At 40.8% G+C, this 17,054-nt stretch overlaps 1 protein-coding gene across 1 annotated transcript in view; it reads left to right on the forward strand.

Annotated features, from left to right (window-relative positions):
• Nucleotides 1-17,054, forward strand: part of DAT (Sodium-dependent dopamine transporter) — a 61,021-nt gene that overhangs the window by 28,056 nt on the left and 15,911 nt on the right. The window contains exons 5-11 of the mRNA XM_090409959.1: nt 1,164-1,298; nt 2,461-2,564; nt 2,659-2,783; nt 13,546-13,658; nt 13,940-14,068; nt 14,253-14,352; nt 15,364-15,464. Coding sequence (XP_090266085.1) covers nt 1,164-1,298; nt 2,461-2,564; nt 2,659-2,783; nt 13,546-13,658; nt 13,940-14,068; nt 14,253-14,352; nt 15,364-15,464 — 807 coding nt within the window. The remainder of the gene's footprint in view (nt 1-1,163; nt 1,299-2,460; nt 2,565-2,658; nt 2,784-13,545; nt 13,659-13,939; nt 14,069-14,252; nt 14,353-15,363; nt 15,465-17,054) is intronic.

A 17,054-nucleotide genomic window follows, 5' to 3' on the forward strand; every position in this document is an offset into this window, starting at 1 on the left:
TCTCTCTCTCTCTCTCTCTCTCTCATAGTAGCATCACAGTTTATGGTTTCGTTTCCAAACGAACTTTCGGCTGATGAGGTTTCCGCGTCTTTAAATGGGCCGAAGACGAGAAAGAGGAAATGCAACCGATTATATTTCCGCAATTAATTGTACGAATGAACAGCATGGTGATGGATGCAGTCACGAGACAAGAAAGAAGTTTGCCGATCACCTGCCCCTGCACTGCGAGACTCGAAAATGTTACCGACAGCAATGATCGAGACTCACGGGGGCTGAATTGCGGTAAAATTCGAAGTAATCTGCGAATGATGGTTGGCCCACGTGCTGCCGAGGAAATTTCACGGGTGGGAGGAACCGAGCTGTGTTTACGATCCCAAAATGTTTCACCTTTTAGTCGATCAAAGAAAGAGGTTCTTTCATCGCGAAAACTTCGTCATTCTGACAAGGAAGAAAGGAGAAAGAAAATCCCCAAGAATACGCAGAGAGAAAAAGAACGGAATATGAATAATGAAAGAGGAGAAAAATCTCACGCTGATGTTGCTTTTAGACTCTTGGTGGGTTCAACAAAACGCGGATTCCAAATTTTCAGTGGGCCCGAACATATTCGGAGCTAAACATCCGATCATAAGGAGAGAAGAAATATCGTTTGAAAAACTTCTTATTTAAGCCCCCCCCTCCCCCCTCTCCCGCTAAAAATAAGCGACATTTGAGGAAATGAAGACGTTTGGAAAAGGTGATGCCGAGGGAACCGTTTGGTCATTGCTAACCCCGAATTATCGAACAAAAATAAAAGTAGATTAATAATGTTGCTTATTTAATAGTTAATGGCAGTTAGGATTAATTAACTTTAATTTTAAAATTAAAAAAAATCCAAAATTAATTTTAGGAATAATAAATAACCAGTTACTAAGAAATATTTCGTAAAAATTAAGTACGAAATGCACTTCGCGCTAATATGATCGATTCACAGCGATCAATCGTGGTGGATTTTGACTTGATCGTAATGGACTGTTGCTAGGGTCGGTTGCGGGCGTGTTTCTCACAGAAAAACAAACGCTTTAGCTGCCCTCCAACACACGATGATCATCATCGGCGAAATCGAGAATTTTCCAATGCGATGTTTTGTCGTTCCGAATGATGACGGTGCTTGTGTGTCGTTGCAGGTGGTCTGGTTCACCGCCTTGTTCCCGTACGTGGTGCTCTTCATCCTCCTCATCAGAGGAACCACCCTGCCAGGAGCTGCCGAAGGGATCAAGTTTTATCTCACCCCCAACTTTTCGGCTTTGGCGGACGCTAACGTAAGTATTTCGCTTCCTTTCGCAAACTTTTTCTTTCGCGTGCAAAATTGTTTCTTCTCGCTACGGAAACAGTTGGAAGAAAATTCGGTCCGAATTCCACCAGACTGGTTTGAATTCCGACCGAAGCCAAACAGACTTCGACACGCGTGTGTTCTTCCTGCTGCTTTGCGGATGAAAACTAATTTGAATAATTCTCACCAAATACGTTTCTTCCAACAAAAATATTTATAATTAAAATCCATTCTTACCAATAAACAAAATGTATTTAGCAAGTTAGAAAAAGTTAATGTTGACTGACATTGCGCAGTCGCAATGTGGAGATCATGCAAATCCATCTCTGATGGATTGGCATAATATCCGCTATGCACAGAAACATTTATGACTTTTCAACTCAGTCAGTGCTGACCAGTCTCGTCTGTTTGTAGGTGGCGAGGTAGTTTATCATTCGTAAAAAGGACAAACCGACCAGAAGAACACACACACCATTTCACAGACAGACAATAATGCATTTGGCCTCCTCGGCTTTTTAAATAAGACAGTTAGCTTTCGCAAACAGAATGTAGTTAAATATTACGTAGTTTAATCAAATGAATACGTTTTCTTAAATTTCACAACACAAAAATCAGGATCGTCATAAAAATCCATTTAATAATTTTAAAAAAATTATTGGAAGTGACGTAGCATTTCATCATTCAAGCATTCGCAAATCTTAATTCGTTCTGGGCCATTATTCATTTGAATTCCTCTCTCCCCATACACGCCACCCCCTCATAACAGTAATTTCCGTGACTAAAAAAAAGAAAGATCGTCAGTAAGAGATAAATTCAGCGTAACTCGCAGCCCTCAATTCCCATCCTCATTTGTTTAAGTGGTCGCCTAGCAACGAGATGCAATACGAGAATTGGACATCGCATCAGAAATCCTAGACCAGGATTTCTGACGCGATGCAGAGGATCCTGCACCCCCCCTCCCCCCAAACTAAAAGTGTAGAGGATCGTGTACATCTTTTTGGGTGTGCATACGGCAATAAAATCTTTTGCTAAGCGATCAGCGACAGTTTTCTTACTAATTTCTGTTCGGAATTTGAAATGTGGCCACTTAAAAAAATACAGCGCGTGCCTTACCCTCGTCCTACCTCTTTTGCGTTTGTTTCTTTCGTTAGGTGTGGGTGGATGCAGCCACTCAAGTGTTCTTCTCTCTCGGACCAGGATTCGGAGTGCTGTTGGCTTTCGCCAGTTACAACAAGTTCCACAACAACGTGTACAGGTGCGTCGAACCGTTTTTTCATTTAAAATCAATATCAGAATCGTTTCCAAACAACCGTTGAATGAAGCAATTTTTTCCTTGGTTTGCCTTTCAGAGATGCCCTTCTTACAAGCCTTGTAAATAGCGCAACCAGTTTTCTCTCCGGGTTCGTCATATTCTCCGTGCTGGGATACATGGCGCAGAAAGTGCACGTGGAGGTGAGAGACGTCGCAGCCGAAGGTAGGTAGTGCTGCCATCTGGAGATTCCTTTTTAAAATAAAAATAGATTTTTAGGGATTGCGCGATATGTTGTAATTATCATTATCATCATTATTATTATTATTATTATTATTATTATTATTATTATTATTATTATTATTATTATTATTACGTGACACCTCCAGGGAGTCCAAAGACTCATCGAGGGATGACACCTACTCTACAACTCTCCATCTCCACCACTCAATCCATCATCTACAACAACTAACCGCAACGTATTTAAATAGCAAAAATATTTTTGTCATAAAATGCACCAATTAAATCGCACACATTCATCTGAAATGCTGTTACTGATTTAGCGAAAATATAATTTAGATAAATTAATGATACGCTTATAAATCTGTTCTTCTCATATGATTTTTTTTTTTTTTTATTTGTGATGACTTCGTTTGTAGTTGTGCGGTCCCTCTCAACGCAGCGAAGTTCGATAAACATCTTTCTACCCCGTTTCCCAAGATGACATTTTTTTGATGGCGTCAACTTTTCTGTGGCGTTTTTCTTCGCTCTATCCTCGAGGTTGGCGGACAAGAGAAAAAAAAAAAAGATGAATATGAATTGACCTATATATATATATATATATATATATATATATATATATATATATATATATATATATATCAGGGGCGAATATTTTAGGTGTGCGGTGCTCATCCACGAAATATCAGCATCACCGATATTATATTTTAGCATTTATTCCCGTTAATTACATACTTCGCGCGATTCCTAAAATTGAACACAATATACTGTACTAATGCTTCATTGCCCTCTTCGCGAGGATAATAAAGTATTAGTGCTTCATGAAGAAGGCCCTTTTCGCCACGTCACATTCGCGTTAACAGTCCGGTTGTGCTTTCAAAATGCATACACCTTCGAGCCATTAGAAAAGATGTAAAGAGGGCGCAGCGTGTCAAATTCTTAGCGTCGTATTATTTTTAAACCGCTGAGAAGGCGTGACTAGGTGAGCTTAAATTATGAGCTCGCTCAGCATCTAGCGGCTGTGATTGGTTATTGTGTCGACCAATCTAATTGAATGTGGTCATGAGTTGAGAGATTACTATATCCGATGGCTTTATTACAAACAGCTGTCACACGTGTTTTCTGGAACTGAAAAATTGAAAGTGAATGTGAGGAGAAAAATGCTAATTGTTTTTTTTTGTTGTTGCTTGCGCAGTGCAGCATCTGATGAGGTTGCAAAGTTTTTTTAACGGTATAGAGACATTTTTATTCTAGTCTTCGGAAACAACAGACAGTAAAAAATATCTATCCCTGAATAAAAATGAATATTCTGTGTATTATAAAACGTTGTTGATCTACAACAAAAAACCATCATATGTGAGATTGATAAGACAGAAGAACTGCTGATGCTAAAGGAAAAAAAAAAAGGATGTTATGTATACTGAGTCTCAGTAAACGAAATAAAATTCTTAGAAAACGGAGCAAAATATACACAAACCAGAGAAATACATAACATGGGCAACAAATTTTATGGGATGATTTGATGCTCCATCAAACCATATTTATTATTACTATTATTATTACTATTATTACGGGCAACTCCAGGGAGTCATTAGACTCATCGAGGGAGGCCCCAAATCATATTCATCACAACTATCTGACATTCATACAGTATCTATCATACCTCGCCTTAAACTCATTCACTGTCACAGCATCCACTACAGACTCAGGGAGCGCATTCCACTCATTCACTACTCTAAAAGTAAAGAACCCAGCTCTAACACCCCCTGCTAACCACACTTTTGCCCAGTTTCCATGGATGTCCCCTAGTCCTCCCACAACCAGCCCTGTTCTCAAAAATATCTTCTGAATTAATTTTATAGAAACCCTTCAGTAATTTGAATGTCTCAATCATATCTCCCCTCCTCCGCCTATCAACCAATTTTTGCAACCCACAAATCCTCAACCTGTTCTCATACGGTTCATTCCACAGACCTGCTATCATCTTGGTCACTCGCCTCTGGATCCTCTCCACATCCTCCCCATCAAGAAGAAACCTAGGTGACCAAATCTGAGCACAGTAGTCTAGATGGGGTCTTATCAAGGCTCGATAGAGAGGAACAATAACCTGCTTGTCTCTGCTTGTCAACGTATTCTTCAGCAACCAAGTGATTTGATGAGCTGTTTTGGTCAATTTTGCAATGTGTCCCCTAAATTTCAATTCCCTATCCACCAACACTCCTAAATCTCGTGCCTCATCAATTTCCTGGAGCAGGGTTCCACCAATGAAGTAAACTGCCTCCAATCTTTTCACCCCAAAATGCATAACCTTACATTTTGCCACATTAAACTGACATCCATTCTCCTTAGCCCAGACCTCCAATCTATCCAAATCATCCTGCAAAATTTTGACGTCATCTGCATTCACTATTTCCCTACCCAACTTCGCATCATCCGCAAACAAATGTACTGTTCCTCTCAGATCATTTCCTATATCATTTATGAACAAATTAAACAGCATTGGTCCAAGAACAGATCCTTGTGGCACACCACAAGTCACAGGCCGTCTTGTGGACTCTACTCCCGAGTAAACCACTCTCTGATATCTCTCCGTCAACCACCCTCCTATCCATCTCACCAACCCTATGTCCATTCCCATATGCTGCAATTTATTGATTAGAATTCCATGTGGAATCCTGTCAAAGGCCTTGGCAAGGTCCAGTAGAATCACCGTAAACCCATTGCCCTTATCCAGTTCAGCCGTCACTGTGTTATAATACGTGAGCAAGTTACTGAGGCATGACCTACTCTTCACAAAACCATGCTGTCCCCGATACAGTATCCCATTTTCTTCAATCCAATCTTGTATTTTCCTTTTGACTATTTTCTCTAAGACCTTTACAATGATTCCTGATATGCTAATCGGTCGGTAATTTACAACAGCAGTCTTGGAACCACCTTTATGCAGTGGAACTATTTTCCCCTCTTTCCACCCGCTCGGGACTAACCCAGACCCGAGACTCAAATTAAACAAAATGGTCAAGGGTACTGACAATTCTTTAGCTGCTTCTCGTACAACACGAGCTGGTATACCATCCAATCCCACAGATGTATTGATATTGAGGTTATGCAATAGACTACTCACCTCCACTTCATTAACCACAATTCCCGTATAATCTACTGGTTTATTCGTTTCTGCAATGTCACCACCTTGATGATATACTTTTGCAAAGTGCTCACTCAGTAACTCAACTATCTCAACTGATTCAGTTACCTCCCTACCATCGGCATTCTTTAAAATCAATCTGCCATGTGCATTTTTCCTTTTACTTGCTACATATCTAAAAAACTGTTTAGGATTCTCTTTAGCCTGCATGGCCAATGTTCTTTCGTAATCCTTTTTTGCTTTTCTTACCACACTCGTCACCCTTCTGGCCTGCGCTTTATACCGTTCATGTGCCTGCCGGTCACCCTTCTCCTTAAATTCCCTCCATAGTTGTTTCTTTTTTTGCAACTCAAGCTTAATGGTGTTATTCATCCATTTAACCCCTACTTGATTTATTATTCGGACTCTAGGTATACAGTCAGCCATTGCTTCATGCAAGCACTTCTTAACTACCTCCCATGCACTATCAACTTCTAGTCCTTGCAGTTGTACATGCCATGGCACTGAACCAATCAAACTCCTAAGCTTGTCATACTTTCCCGCCCGATAATTCCACATGTACCCTGTCTTAATTGAAAATTCTACACCTTTAGCCACCTCCCAAGTTAAGACCCTATGATCACTCTCACCGATTGGTGGCAATGTGGTCATATTTGTTACAGCCAAATCCTCAGATGTAATTACTAGGTCAAGCACTCTCTGACCCCTAGTATTTTCCATTACATGCTGTCGCAGATAGTTATCCCTTAATAACCGCATAAAATCCAGTTCCTTCCTCCCATGTGTCCTCTCCTCACTCCAATCAATGCGACCATAGTTGAAATCTCCCATAATAATCACCCTCCTTCCACCCATTTCTTCTATTTGCTTGTGCATACTGTCACCACCATCTTTTCCATCACCTGGTCTATAGCAGCACCCAATTGTATATTTAGTTCTGCTGGCCACAATCTCACACCAAATGGCCTCAAATGTGCTCTTTTCTCTATCCTGCAATTCAACTTCTATTCTCCTTGGCTGGAGCTCATCAGCTATCATCAACAATACTCCTCCCCCCATTTTATTCTCTCTGTCATTCCTGAACACACTATACCCATCACATTCAATCCCACTAGTTATATCATCTACAGTCAGCCATGTTTCACTAATACCTATAACCTGTGGTCTGGAAGTGCCAACCATGGCCAAAAACTCTTCCTTCTTGTTCCTAATACTCCTAGTATTAGTGTACATGAATTTAAGACCCCCATTAGCCCCAACCCTACCTTGATGCCTTATATTAACTATCCCACTCTGATTTGTTGTCCTTATTTGCTCTGGCATATTATATTCATTCTTACATTCAACTGCCTCCATAAGGACTGTATCTCTACCACCCCCCTAACAAATCTAGTTTCCCTGAATTTGCACATCCACTACATTCAGCAACACTTTCTCAAGTCTTCTTACACCGTAACCATTCAAATGCAAGCCATCCATCTTATATAGATCCTTTCGCCCATCAAACTCACTCCACAAATTCCACACCACTCGTCATACATAACCCACGCATAAAGTCATTTGCAATTGTAGCCCTCCTTTAAACATTTCACTGTCATACCGTGGCAAAAGACTAATCATTCTAACTCTCTCACTCTTTTCTTTTGTTACCTCAAACAATTCATTCAGGTCTTCTATCATTTCCATTTTATCTCCTTTCAAATCATTCGTACCTGCCACAACAATCATTTCTTTCACCCTTTCCTTTTGCTCTCTAATAGACGCAGTTACGTCCTTTATGGTCGCACCAGGTTGGTACGATTTTGTCAAATCCTCTACTAACACACCTCGTACTAACGAGTCTCCACACAGCACTCTATCCTTCATTTTGTTCATGTTCACATTCATACGTCTATTTTTCCTGTCATACCTTTTATTATTGGTTGGTTCATTCAGTCTACTTTTGTTCATGCACTCTAGCTGCTGTTTTGCTCTTTCTATCGCACTATTCAACAACGCGATCTCACTCAATGCATCTATCTCATCTTTTTTGTTCTCTGAGAAACCATTTATACTAACATTCACACTTTCTACATTCACACTCTCACAATTTTCATGTACAACTTTGCCGTTTCTTGTCATATCCCTATTTCCTTCATTTTGAAGGTTGACAAAAATATCACACTCACGATCCGAAATACGCTTCAATTCCGCATTCTCCCTACATTTTCTACACACATTCAATCCTTTATCATCATCTAACCACACTCCGACCGCACTCCGCAAAGCGTACATTTCACAGCTAGTACACTGACTCTGATACTTTCTCTCTCTCATGTTTAGAATTTATAGGATCGTGCTATTCGCTCCACCCAGCAAAACTATAAGGCAGACATCTCACAAATGATAATTATTAATTATTCGTTTACCATTAATGAAAGTGTTTCTACTCACACTTATTCCTTCCTATTCTCACATGACTTATAAATGATGGTTCACATATTTTCCTCTTTGAGTATTTCAAAGATACCAACCAAATATAGCATTCTTCTTCATTGTGGTTTTCTAATTAATTCTAAAACAAATTGCCCCCCTACTCTGCTCAGAAATATTCAAATCTATCCTGCAATTAATTGCATTGGACCAATTGAGATGAGTGCTGATGCGTTATGCCCTCTCAAAACTTTCACACATCGATAAAATGCAATCCCACAGTCATGGGCGTCCTCAGGGTGGCACTTCCCCCGGGATCGAATAAAAACTTCGGCAAATTATAATGGTAAAATTGATTGAGATATGTAATCTTACACCCTCTACCCTGGGAACGCTTTGTCTGTCTTAAAATTTTATTGTGGGTTGGCCTGTTGTGGGGTAGCCATAGAACACGTGTTTTATGGCAGCAATAAAACACGTGTTCCTGTTTCGGGTTCATCTTTTTCTGATTTGTGAACAGTGACCGGTTAGTTTGCCCTGTCTAGTAAGTTACAGAGTGAAGTGTGAATTGTAAATTTATTTTAAAAAAATCATTTCAGGATATATATATATATATATATCCTGAAATGATTTTCGTGAATTCTCCGACTCCACGCTCCTGGTTCCTAAGATTTTCATAATGTGAATAAAATGAGTTCGATCCGCGATATGTGGACATTGGCGGTAAAAATCACCCATTAGGCATTTCGTGAAGCCGAATTGAATATGAAGACGAAGCCAAGTAATATCTGGCCGCTCAACCAACTCCCCGTGATATTTTCTTTTCTTGGCAGAAGAGTTTTCAGTGTCGGAAAGCGAAGGTTTGCCTCAAATGTCGCGTGCAGAAGAGTCTCAGTTTTCACGTTGGAGACTTTCAGTTTCTTGTTGACATTCTCGTTGTCTGGTGATTATTTATAAGGAGAGTTCGGGCAATAAAAGTCCACTTCTGTGACGCAAGAGCTTCGTAAAGGTATGAGTGTTGGACTCTGCTGATGTTTTGAACTCGTCCGTTACTTAAGCCGAAACAGCAATCAGCGGAGAGATTATTTCGCTCCTTTTCGGATCGCAGAGGCCGACAGTTGCATCGCCCTGTTTGCCTCTCAACCGAAGCAAAACATACACGAGAAATCCAACTTTCATCTTGGTTTCAGATGTTGCGTTCAACATATACGTTCTCTCTCTCTCTCTCGATATAAGCAGTGAGTGACAGATGGAGTGGGTTTTTCTTTTGTGATTTGAGTGCTCCCACAAGCGAGCAACCAGAATGTTGCGATATTTATGGGATGGCATCGACGGAGACAGAAAGTTAATCCAGTTGACCATTCGTTTATATTCTGTCCCATCAAATGACAAACAGAGTCGAGAGACTGCAACACAGTTAATGAAACCAAAGTGAACGAAATCAACCCCCGTCTTAAGAAGCCAATTCCTGTGTTTGGAGTGGATGATTTGTGTTAGGACGGGTAAGAATGCAACTTCCACTGTGAACCTTACAAAAGAAACTGTAAACGTGATGATGATGCTGGAGGAGGAGGATACAAAATATGGTGCAAAATTGCCACAATCTATTAATAAAGAAACTAAATATTACACAACCATCGTGGATGCTAAGAAATTCTAAGACTTTTCGAGTTTAGATAAAAACTGAACTTAATGCACCATCCGACCGACAAAAGTTACACTTTTTTCTTCCTCGTTCAACAAAATAGTAGTAAAATTGAAAAGACCGATCTTTTTAAAAATAGAAGAAACTAGTGGCGCCACTTGTTGTATCATTTGTTGTAGAAAGCGACAACCTTCATTAGCGTTGTGTCAACTGTTTATGACATTTGTTTCATTAGAAGCCGAGTTATAGTGCCAAGAGTGACAGTGGGTTTTGATGAAGGATCGGAAAATCAGTTTCAAACAGCTGCGATTGACTTTCGTGTTAAACTTGGCAAACGTTTCGAATAAACGCATCAAATGCTTCAAAAAGCATACGGTGATGAATGCTTATCCCGGACTCAAGTTTACGAGTGGTTTAAGCGATCGTGGTCGTGAGACGCTTGAGGACGACGAAAAGTCGGGCCATCCAAAAACTGGACTGAGCGAAGTTGACATCCAAACAGTGAGTGATTTCATCAAAGAAAACCTGAAATCGCCCGTGAGATTGATTGAAGGTGAATTGTGGATTCCAAAATCAACTGTGCACAACATTTTGACCGAGAGTTTGGGCTTTCGTAAATTGAATAAGCGATTTGTTCCCCACAAGTTGACCGACGACCAAAAATGTATCGAATTGAACTCTGAAAAGACCAAATTAAAACCTCTCGTAAGGACTCAAACTTCCTTGACACGATCCTTACTGGCGACGAAACGTGGTGTTTGGAGTACGAGCCCGAAACAAAGCGCCAGAGTGCTGAATGGAGACCACCAGAAGAGGCGCATCCGAAAAAGAGTCTTCGAGAAGTCAAAAGTAAAGACAATGCTGATTTGTTTCTACGAATTCCAAGGACATTATCCACAAAGAATTCGTTCCGCCTGGCCAAACGGTCAATGGTGAGTTTGATCTCGAAGTTTTGAAGCGATTGATAGCCAGAATTCGTGGCGTACGGCATGAATATCGTGCGACCGACCGTTCGTAAAAACACACTATCACTATAACTCGACTTCTAATGAAACAAATGTCATAAACAGTTGACACAACACTAATCAAGGTTGCCACTTTCGACAACAAAAAGATACAACAGGTGGCGTCACTAGGTTCTTCTATTTTCGAAAAGTTCGTTGGACAGAGGGTGTACAAAGCATCAGACAGATGTGTGTTGTAAATGTCAGAATCCAAATGATCTCCGTGAATCACAGTTGAAAATTGTATCTCGTAACTTCATGAAACGCACACCTTTCAGTTAGTCTTAATACACACAAAACGCACGATGAGCAAATTCGCAAATCAATATTGAAAAATAGGCCACATTAGGTTCATGGTTTTACTCGTGTAGAAGGAAAGAAAGTTAGAAACCGGAGTGCTGCTTATTTTTTTAATCATCTGCATGAAAGAAAGAAAGAAAGAGAAAAGAAGACATCTTCTGTGTGTCAATTTGGAAAATATCACTAATATTTCATCTACAGGTCACACACGCACGCACGCACGCACACACACATTATCGTTTAGTAATTTGGCTACAACCTTTTCCCATTAATCTTCCCAGAACTTTACGAGAAGCAAACCAGGACGAGTTGCTGTTTGGAATCAACGGATTCCAACGTGCCTGGTTGTTCTTCGGGAGAACGACTCTGCCACCTCCGTATGATACAGGCTAACTTCTCTTCAACTGAAAACCCTTCTGGTACTAGACGGAGGAGGGTGTTCTTTTCACCGACAGGGTGTACCAACCGAGCTAAGGAGGATCAGTTGCTGGGTGGGAAAAAAATGCAGTCTTACGTTCACTTCTCTTTCCATTGAGATATTCTTATGAAACGCATCGAAACGGAAAGAAACCTGATTCAGCTAGGAGAAGCGCCGTCAGCCGCATTAGCAACGATCACCACTTCTTAACACGCAATTTGAAAACGCCTTTTTGAGTGCACCAAAAAGACAAAACATGTGAGCTCTGTTTGGGAGAAGAGCGACATAATCCAAGCACGGTATTCACTAGAGAACATCCACTTCAGTCAGCGGATTTACATCAACAACAACAACAGACGCACGCTGGCTGATTAAAAAAAATAAATAAAAAAAGCGGATAAAATAGAATCTGAGTCCACTTTGCATCGAAGAATTGTGAAGAAGCGAATGGACTCGTTTAAGACGGATCCTCGAATTCTGAAGTGCGGTCAGCGTAAGTACCACTGCGCGGCGAGATAGCAGAAATAAATCAACCCCAGTTGCTCTTCTAACGATACAAAATAGTTAACTGGCTAAGAAGTATTCAAACTGAAATATCCAATCTATAATCCGATTGATTAAATTCGGTTCAAACTAAAACTGGCTTCATTGTTTTCACGATTAAAGAGATGGCATTTCTTATTCCTTTCACAAAGTATTCGTTATTATTACTCAGATTAGGGTAATGCGCAACAGACGCGAATTAGCAGAAGGTACTTTGCAAATAAACGTTTATAACTTTTACAGGTTTTGAAGCCGAGTTTTCATGGGAGGTCGACTTTCCACCATTTTCTGGACGCAAATTAGAAAAAGAACAAAAAAGGATTTTAAAATGCTTCTTTCACTATAATCTTAATCGGAGAATTTCAGTGTCCACGCATTCGACTTCTTCAGTGGTTATGATGATAATAAGAAGGGATTTCTTGATGATGTGGAATGTTTCAGGAGGGCTCCAATTGCTGCTGCTCGAAGAAGCGAAATCTCCTCCTGACTTGAGTGGAATTAAACGAAGAAGAGGCGATTCTTTTTGAAAGGTCTTTTCAAAGGTTTTGCGTGCTTGGTCAGTGGAATGACCTTGGCGTCCGTCGTAAGCCAGACGATGAGTGAAACGACTCGTTCGTTTTTCTTGTGTTCAGCGCAATAAGGCTTCAAAATGGAGAAAGAAGCTGACTCGGGTCCGATATTGTATGACAATGCGAGTTTCACGTGAGATGTCTGGAATTATGATCGAGGCTGTGAGAGCGTCTGTTGTGCGCCTTGCTAGCCTGTTTGTCCATTTTAAGGGGCGAGAAACGAGTTCCTGGAGTAAAATCCTCCTGCCCAGCACGAGAACAGCTAACTCACCTCCTAAAGAGATCTTTTCAATCCAAGGATATCGTAAATATCGACTGAACCGATGCGGAGGCTTACTTGCTGTTAGAGTAAAGCACGGATGACAAGCGCTTTCTAATTCCTAGTATGGCCATCCAAACTTCATCTGTTCCCTAAGTTGAAAGAACCCGTGGGAATCGCTTCGCCCCATTTTCTGAAGTAACTCGACTTATCGAACACAATAAGAAAACAAAAAAAGTTTGCTGGGAGAAATCCGAAACTAAACCTAATGTTGGCCTGTAAATGCATTTTTCTGTTTGGTTTAACAACAGAGAGGAGAACTTTCGAACTGAGTCTTGTACGAAGCCAGACTAAGTTCTCGAGGGACTGAGTTCGACCTTTATTTTCTCCTATTAGAGATTCGTATGGTTCGAAGGCGTGTTTGTTCACCGGGTCCTGTTGTTTCGTTGCAGGTCCTGGTTTGGTGTTCATCGTCTATCCAGAAGCCATCGCCAGGATGCCCGGGTCGACATTTTGGTCCATCATCTTCTTCCTCATGCTGCTCACCTTGGGTCTCGACAGTTCGGTAAGCTCGCTCTCCGCTGCAAGGCGCGCTTTTCGTAAAGACGTCGCTCAGCATCCTAAACTCCTTCTCTTACAATCTTAATGAGCTTCCTGTTCGGAATCATTTATTTTAGTGTAAATGAATAAATATGGATTCGTGGTTTAAACAAAGGCAAACAAAAAAGTTGTTAATAAGAAATAGTAAAAAAAAAATAGTTAAAAGGAATTAGTTGAATGTGGCAGAAATGATGAGTTGAATTTCATTACGAAAGGAGGAGATAAACGAATTTCTTCTCGTTGCAGTTCGGTGGGTCGGAAGCCATCATCACCGCCCTCAGCGACGAGTATCCCGTGCTGAAGAAGAATCGCGAGTTGTTTGTGGCTTGCCTCTTCACCCTTTACTACTTCGTGGGCTTGGCCAGCTGTGCTCAGGTGAGTTGCCGAAACTGACTTCAGTTCGCTCGCTTTCAATCCGCTTAGTTATTTTCGGCCAACGGACGATCATTCATCGGTTGATGCATTGACATCCCTAAAACGCAATACAACTTTTGGTCGGATTTTTGCAGGCGTAATCCGTGCCAAAGGTTTCTCTCCACAACATCTGTTTCCCTTGCAGGGTGGCGCATACGTCGTTCAACTCCTCGACAGGTATGCCGCAGGGTATTCCATTCTGTTCGCCGTGTTCTTCGAGGCAGTGGCAGTGTCGTGGATTTATGGTAAGTAGCAGACAGTGTCTTTATATTTCTGGGAAACGTACTATATCTTCGAGTTAAAGAGATAATATTTAATACTCTATCCCGGCGATTTTCAACCTTTTTCTTAATATGGCACACCTAGACTAGTTATTAAAATTCTGCTGCACACTAAAATGTATTCTTTTAATTTTTTTGACGATCTGGCAAAAAATAGGCATAATTTTGATTGATTTACATACAAAAGATAATAATAGTAATTACGTATCCTTTTTGGGAGCTTCAAGGGAATAAATGCGCAAATTACGACATTATTTCTTTGAATTAATTTGTTTTCACAAATCTCACGGCACACCTGAAGACCTCTCGCGGCACACCGGTTGAAAATCGCTGCCCTATCCGAATATCTTCAATTTTCCTCAGTGTATTTGACAATTCAAAGAGTACGAAAATTTCCAAGTTTTATTATCATCGATCAAATATTCTGAGAACTGCGAGAGAACAGTTGAGAAGAAGCATCGAAAGCATTTAAAAGGACCAAAGTGAGGAATTGAGACCAACTTGAATCGAACGGAAATCCGGTGAACTCCATCGCAAGGAGTCGAACAGAAGGTTGCTCAACACACTTTTCTGTGATCGAAGTCAAGCGATGCTAGAAATTTTATTATGCGCTGTTAGAAATTTTAAGCCTGAAGTTTTGAGGGAGTTTGGTGGGGAGGTTTAGAATTATGGCCAAAGCAACTGAGGGCTGTGTTGTGAGACACCCGGAGACCTGTGGGATGGTCCCTTAACTGCGCGTGAAACAAGCAAAACCAAGCAGAAGCGTTGCTTTTGCTTGTTTGCTGATTTGATTTGCGTACAAAACTGACAGTAGAAAGAGGTCGCCTCAGTCGCGTTAAGTGAAAAAAATCGATTGTAAAGTCTGATGACCACGAAACACGCGAGGGGAACGTGGAACAAGGATCAGACTTAGTCCTGTCTACATTTCATTACTATGTCACTTGTGGTGTTTAATTCCTTTTCTAATCTTTCCAGGAATCCGGCGTTTCTCCCAAGACATCAAAGAAATGTTGGGTTTCGAGGTCGGCATCTGGTGGAAATTCTGCTGGGTCTTCGTGGCCCCCGTCTTCATCATGGTCAGTAATCGATTCGTCATAACAATCCTCGTTTCTAAAAGTTCGATTTTTAAAATTCCACTTTTAAAATTTCAATGCCAGTAAAAACGTTCTCCGAAATCAGTTCGCGTCGCACATTTTTCCGCTTTCGTTCGATTCTACTCGTCCTCAATAATTAGTTTCAGTGTTTTGCGCATGTGAAGGATCCATTTCGCTCTCTGCAAAGGAAAGCTCATTAAAACTAGGGAATACGGCTTGGTGTTGTAGTGAAAAATATTCAGATAGAAACGAATTAATGGGAAATAAGGGGATTTTAAGGGGGGGCAAGTTTATTTTTATTTCACATTTCGTCAGCTGTCAGCGGTAATTTCAAGAATCCTTCTGGGCGTGCTTAATTCGTGTTAGCTGCTTCCAGCTGTCCACAATACCTTCTGCGATCAGTCCCTTTATCACCCCTCCCAAGAATGAATGAAACAAGTGGGGGAGGTAAAGAACATCTCTCCATTACACCCCTCCCCAGCAAGGGTAGCGGCAGTTGATGATTTGTTAATTGGATTCAGTTTGTTTGGTTTTAATTCAAATGCAAGTGAACCGAGAACAGGAGCTAAAACATCCTCGCTTTGGGCTTTCATGCTAATTTTAAATTTAGCCCACATTTTATAATTCCCGCATTATTATCATCTTTATTTTGGCATTCCCAGGAGATAAAGCGTTGTGGATGACAGTGACACGAATTCCAAAACCTGGGAAGCACGTGCGACTCACAAATGTCCTGAAGGTCGATTTCATGTTTGGGAATCCGAACAAAAAAAACCAATCCACACAGTTCAAGACAGACCAACTCAATACCAGGAGATAAATACGCATAGTGAAACCACGTTCCGAATAATAAATCAAATGTCACTGCCTAAGTACTCCCTCTCTCTCTCTCTCTCTCTCTTTTCGACCATGCCGAGTTCATTGCTCAAAAGTTTGATTAATCTCTCCACCCATTAGCCCCCAAAAAAGTTAGTGAAGAGGGTCAGACCGAACAAAGCTGCCTTCTGCAAGAATAGAAAATATGATCCAGTCAAAGAGCAAGGGACGATTGAACTGAAGTTAGTTCAATGCCTCTTTATTTCTGTCTATTGAACCTCCAAAATGGTTTCGTAAGCCTTCCTTCAGCGATTTTTTCTGGGTTAGTAGAATGTGTGGCGCAAGTGCGGTTTTCTCCCGTCAGAAATTCGGGATTTTAATGTAGCAACTTCAGAAAATCGCTCACACTAATTACTGATTACGAGAAAAAGCCTGCAAGCACAGGCTTTTACAAATCCCGCCGTGGTCGTGGATTTGAACCCGCCATCTGTGGGCTGGAGAGCGAGTGTGCAAACCAAGCTGGCAACTTATATTCAGTTTAAGGACTAATTCTTGGCTAGACTTTTAAAAACACCTAAAATTCTGAAAAATCAGTTTAATGCAAATAACAAACCACACCATTTAATGGACAAGCATTATATGTAGGAGTATATTGAGTTCAGTGGATTGGGATCTGTTGCTGGATGGCAGGAATATCGACAGTGCGTGAGAAGCATTTAAACAATACTGAAATGATGCGATATCAGAATTTGTCCC

The sequence above is a fragment of the Typopeltis vanoorti genome, chromosome 20 (genome assembly GCF_054136105.1).
Source record: "Typopeltis vanoorti isolate ZY-2024b chromosome 20, IOZ_Tvanoo_1.0, whole genome shotgun sequence".
In the NCBI taxonomy this organism is placed as follows: domain Eukaryota; kingdom Metazoa; phylum Arthropoda; class Arachnida; order Uropygi; family Thelyphonidae; genus Typopeltis; species Typopeltis vanoorti.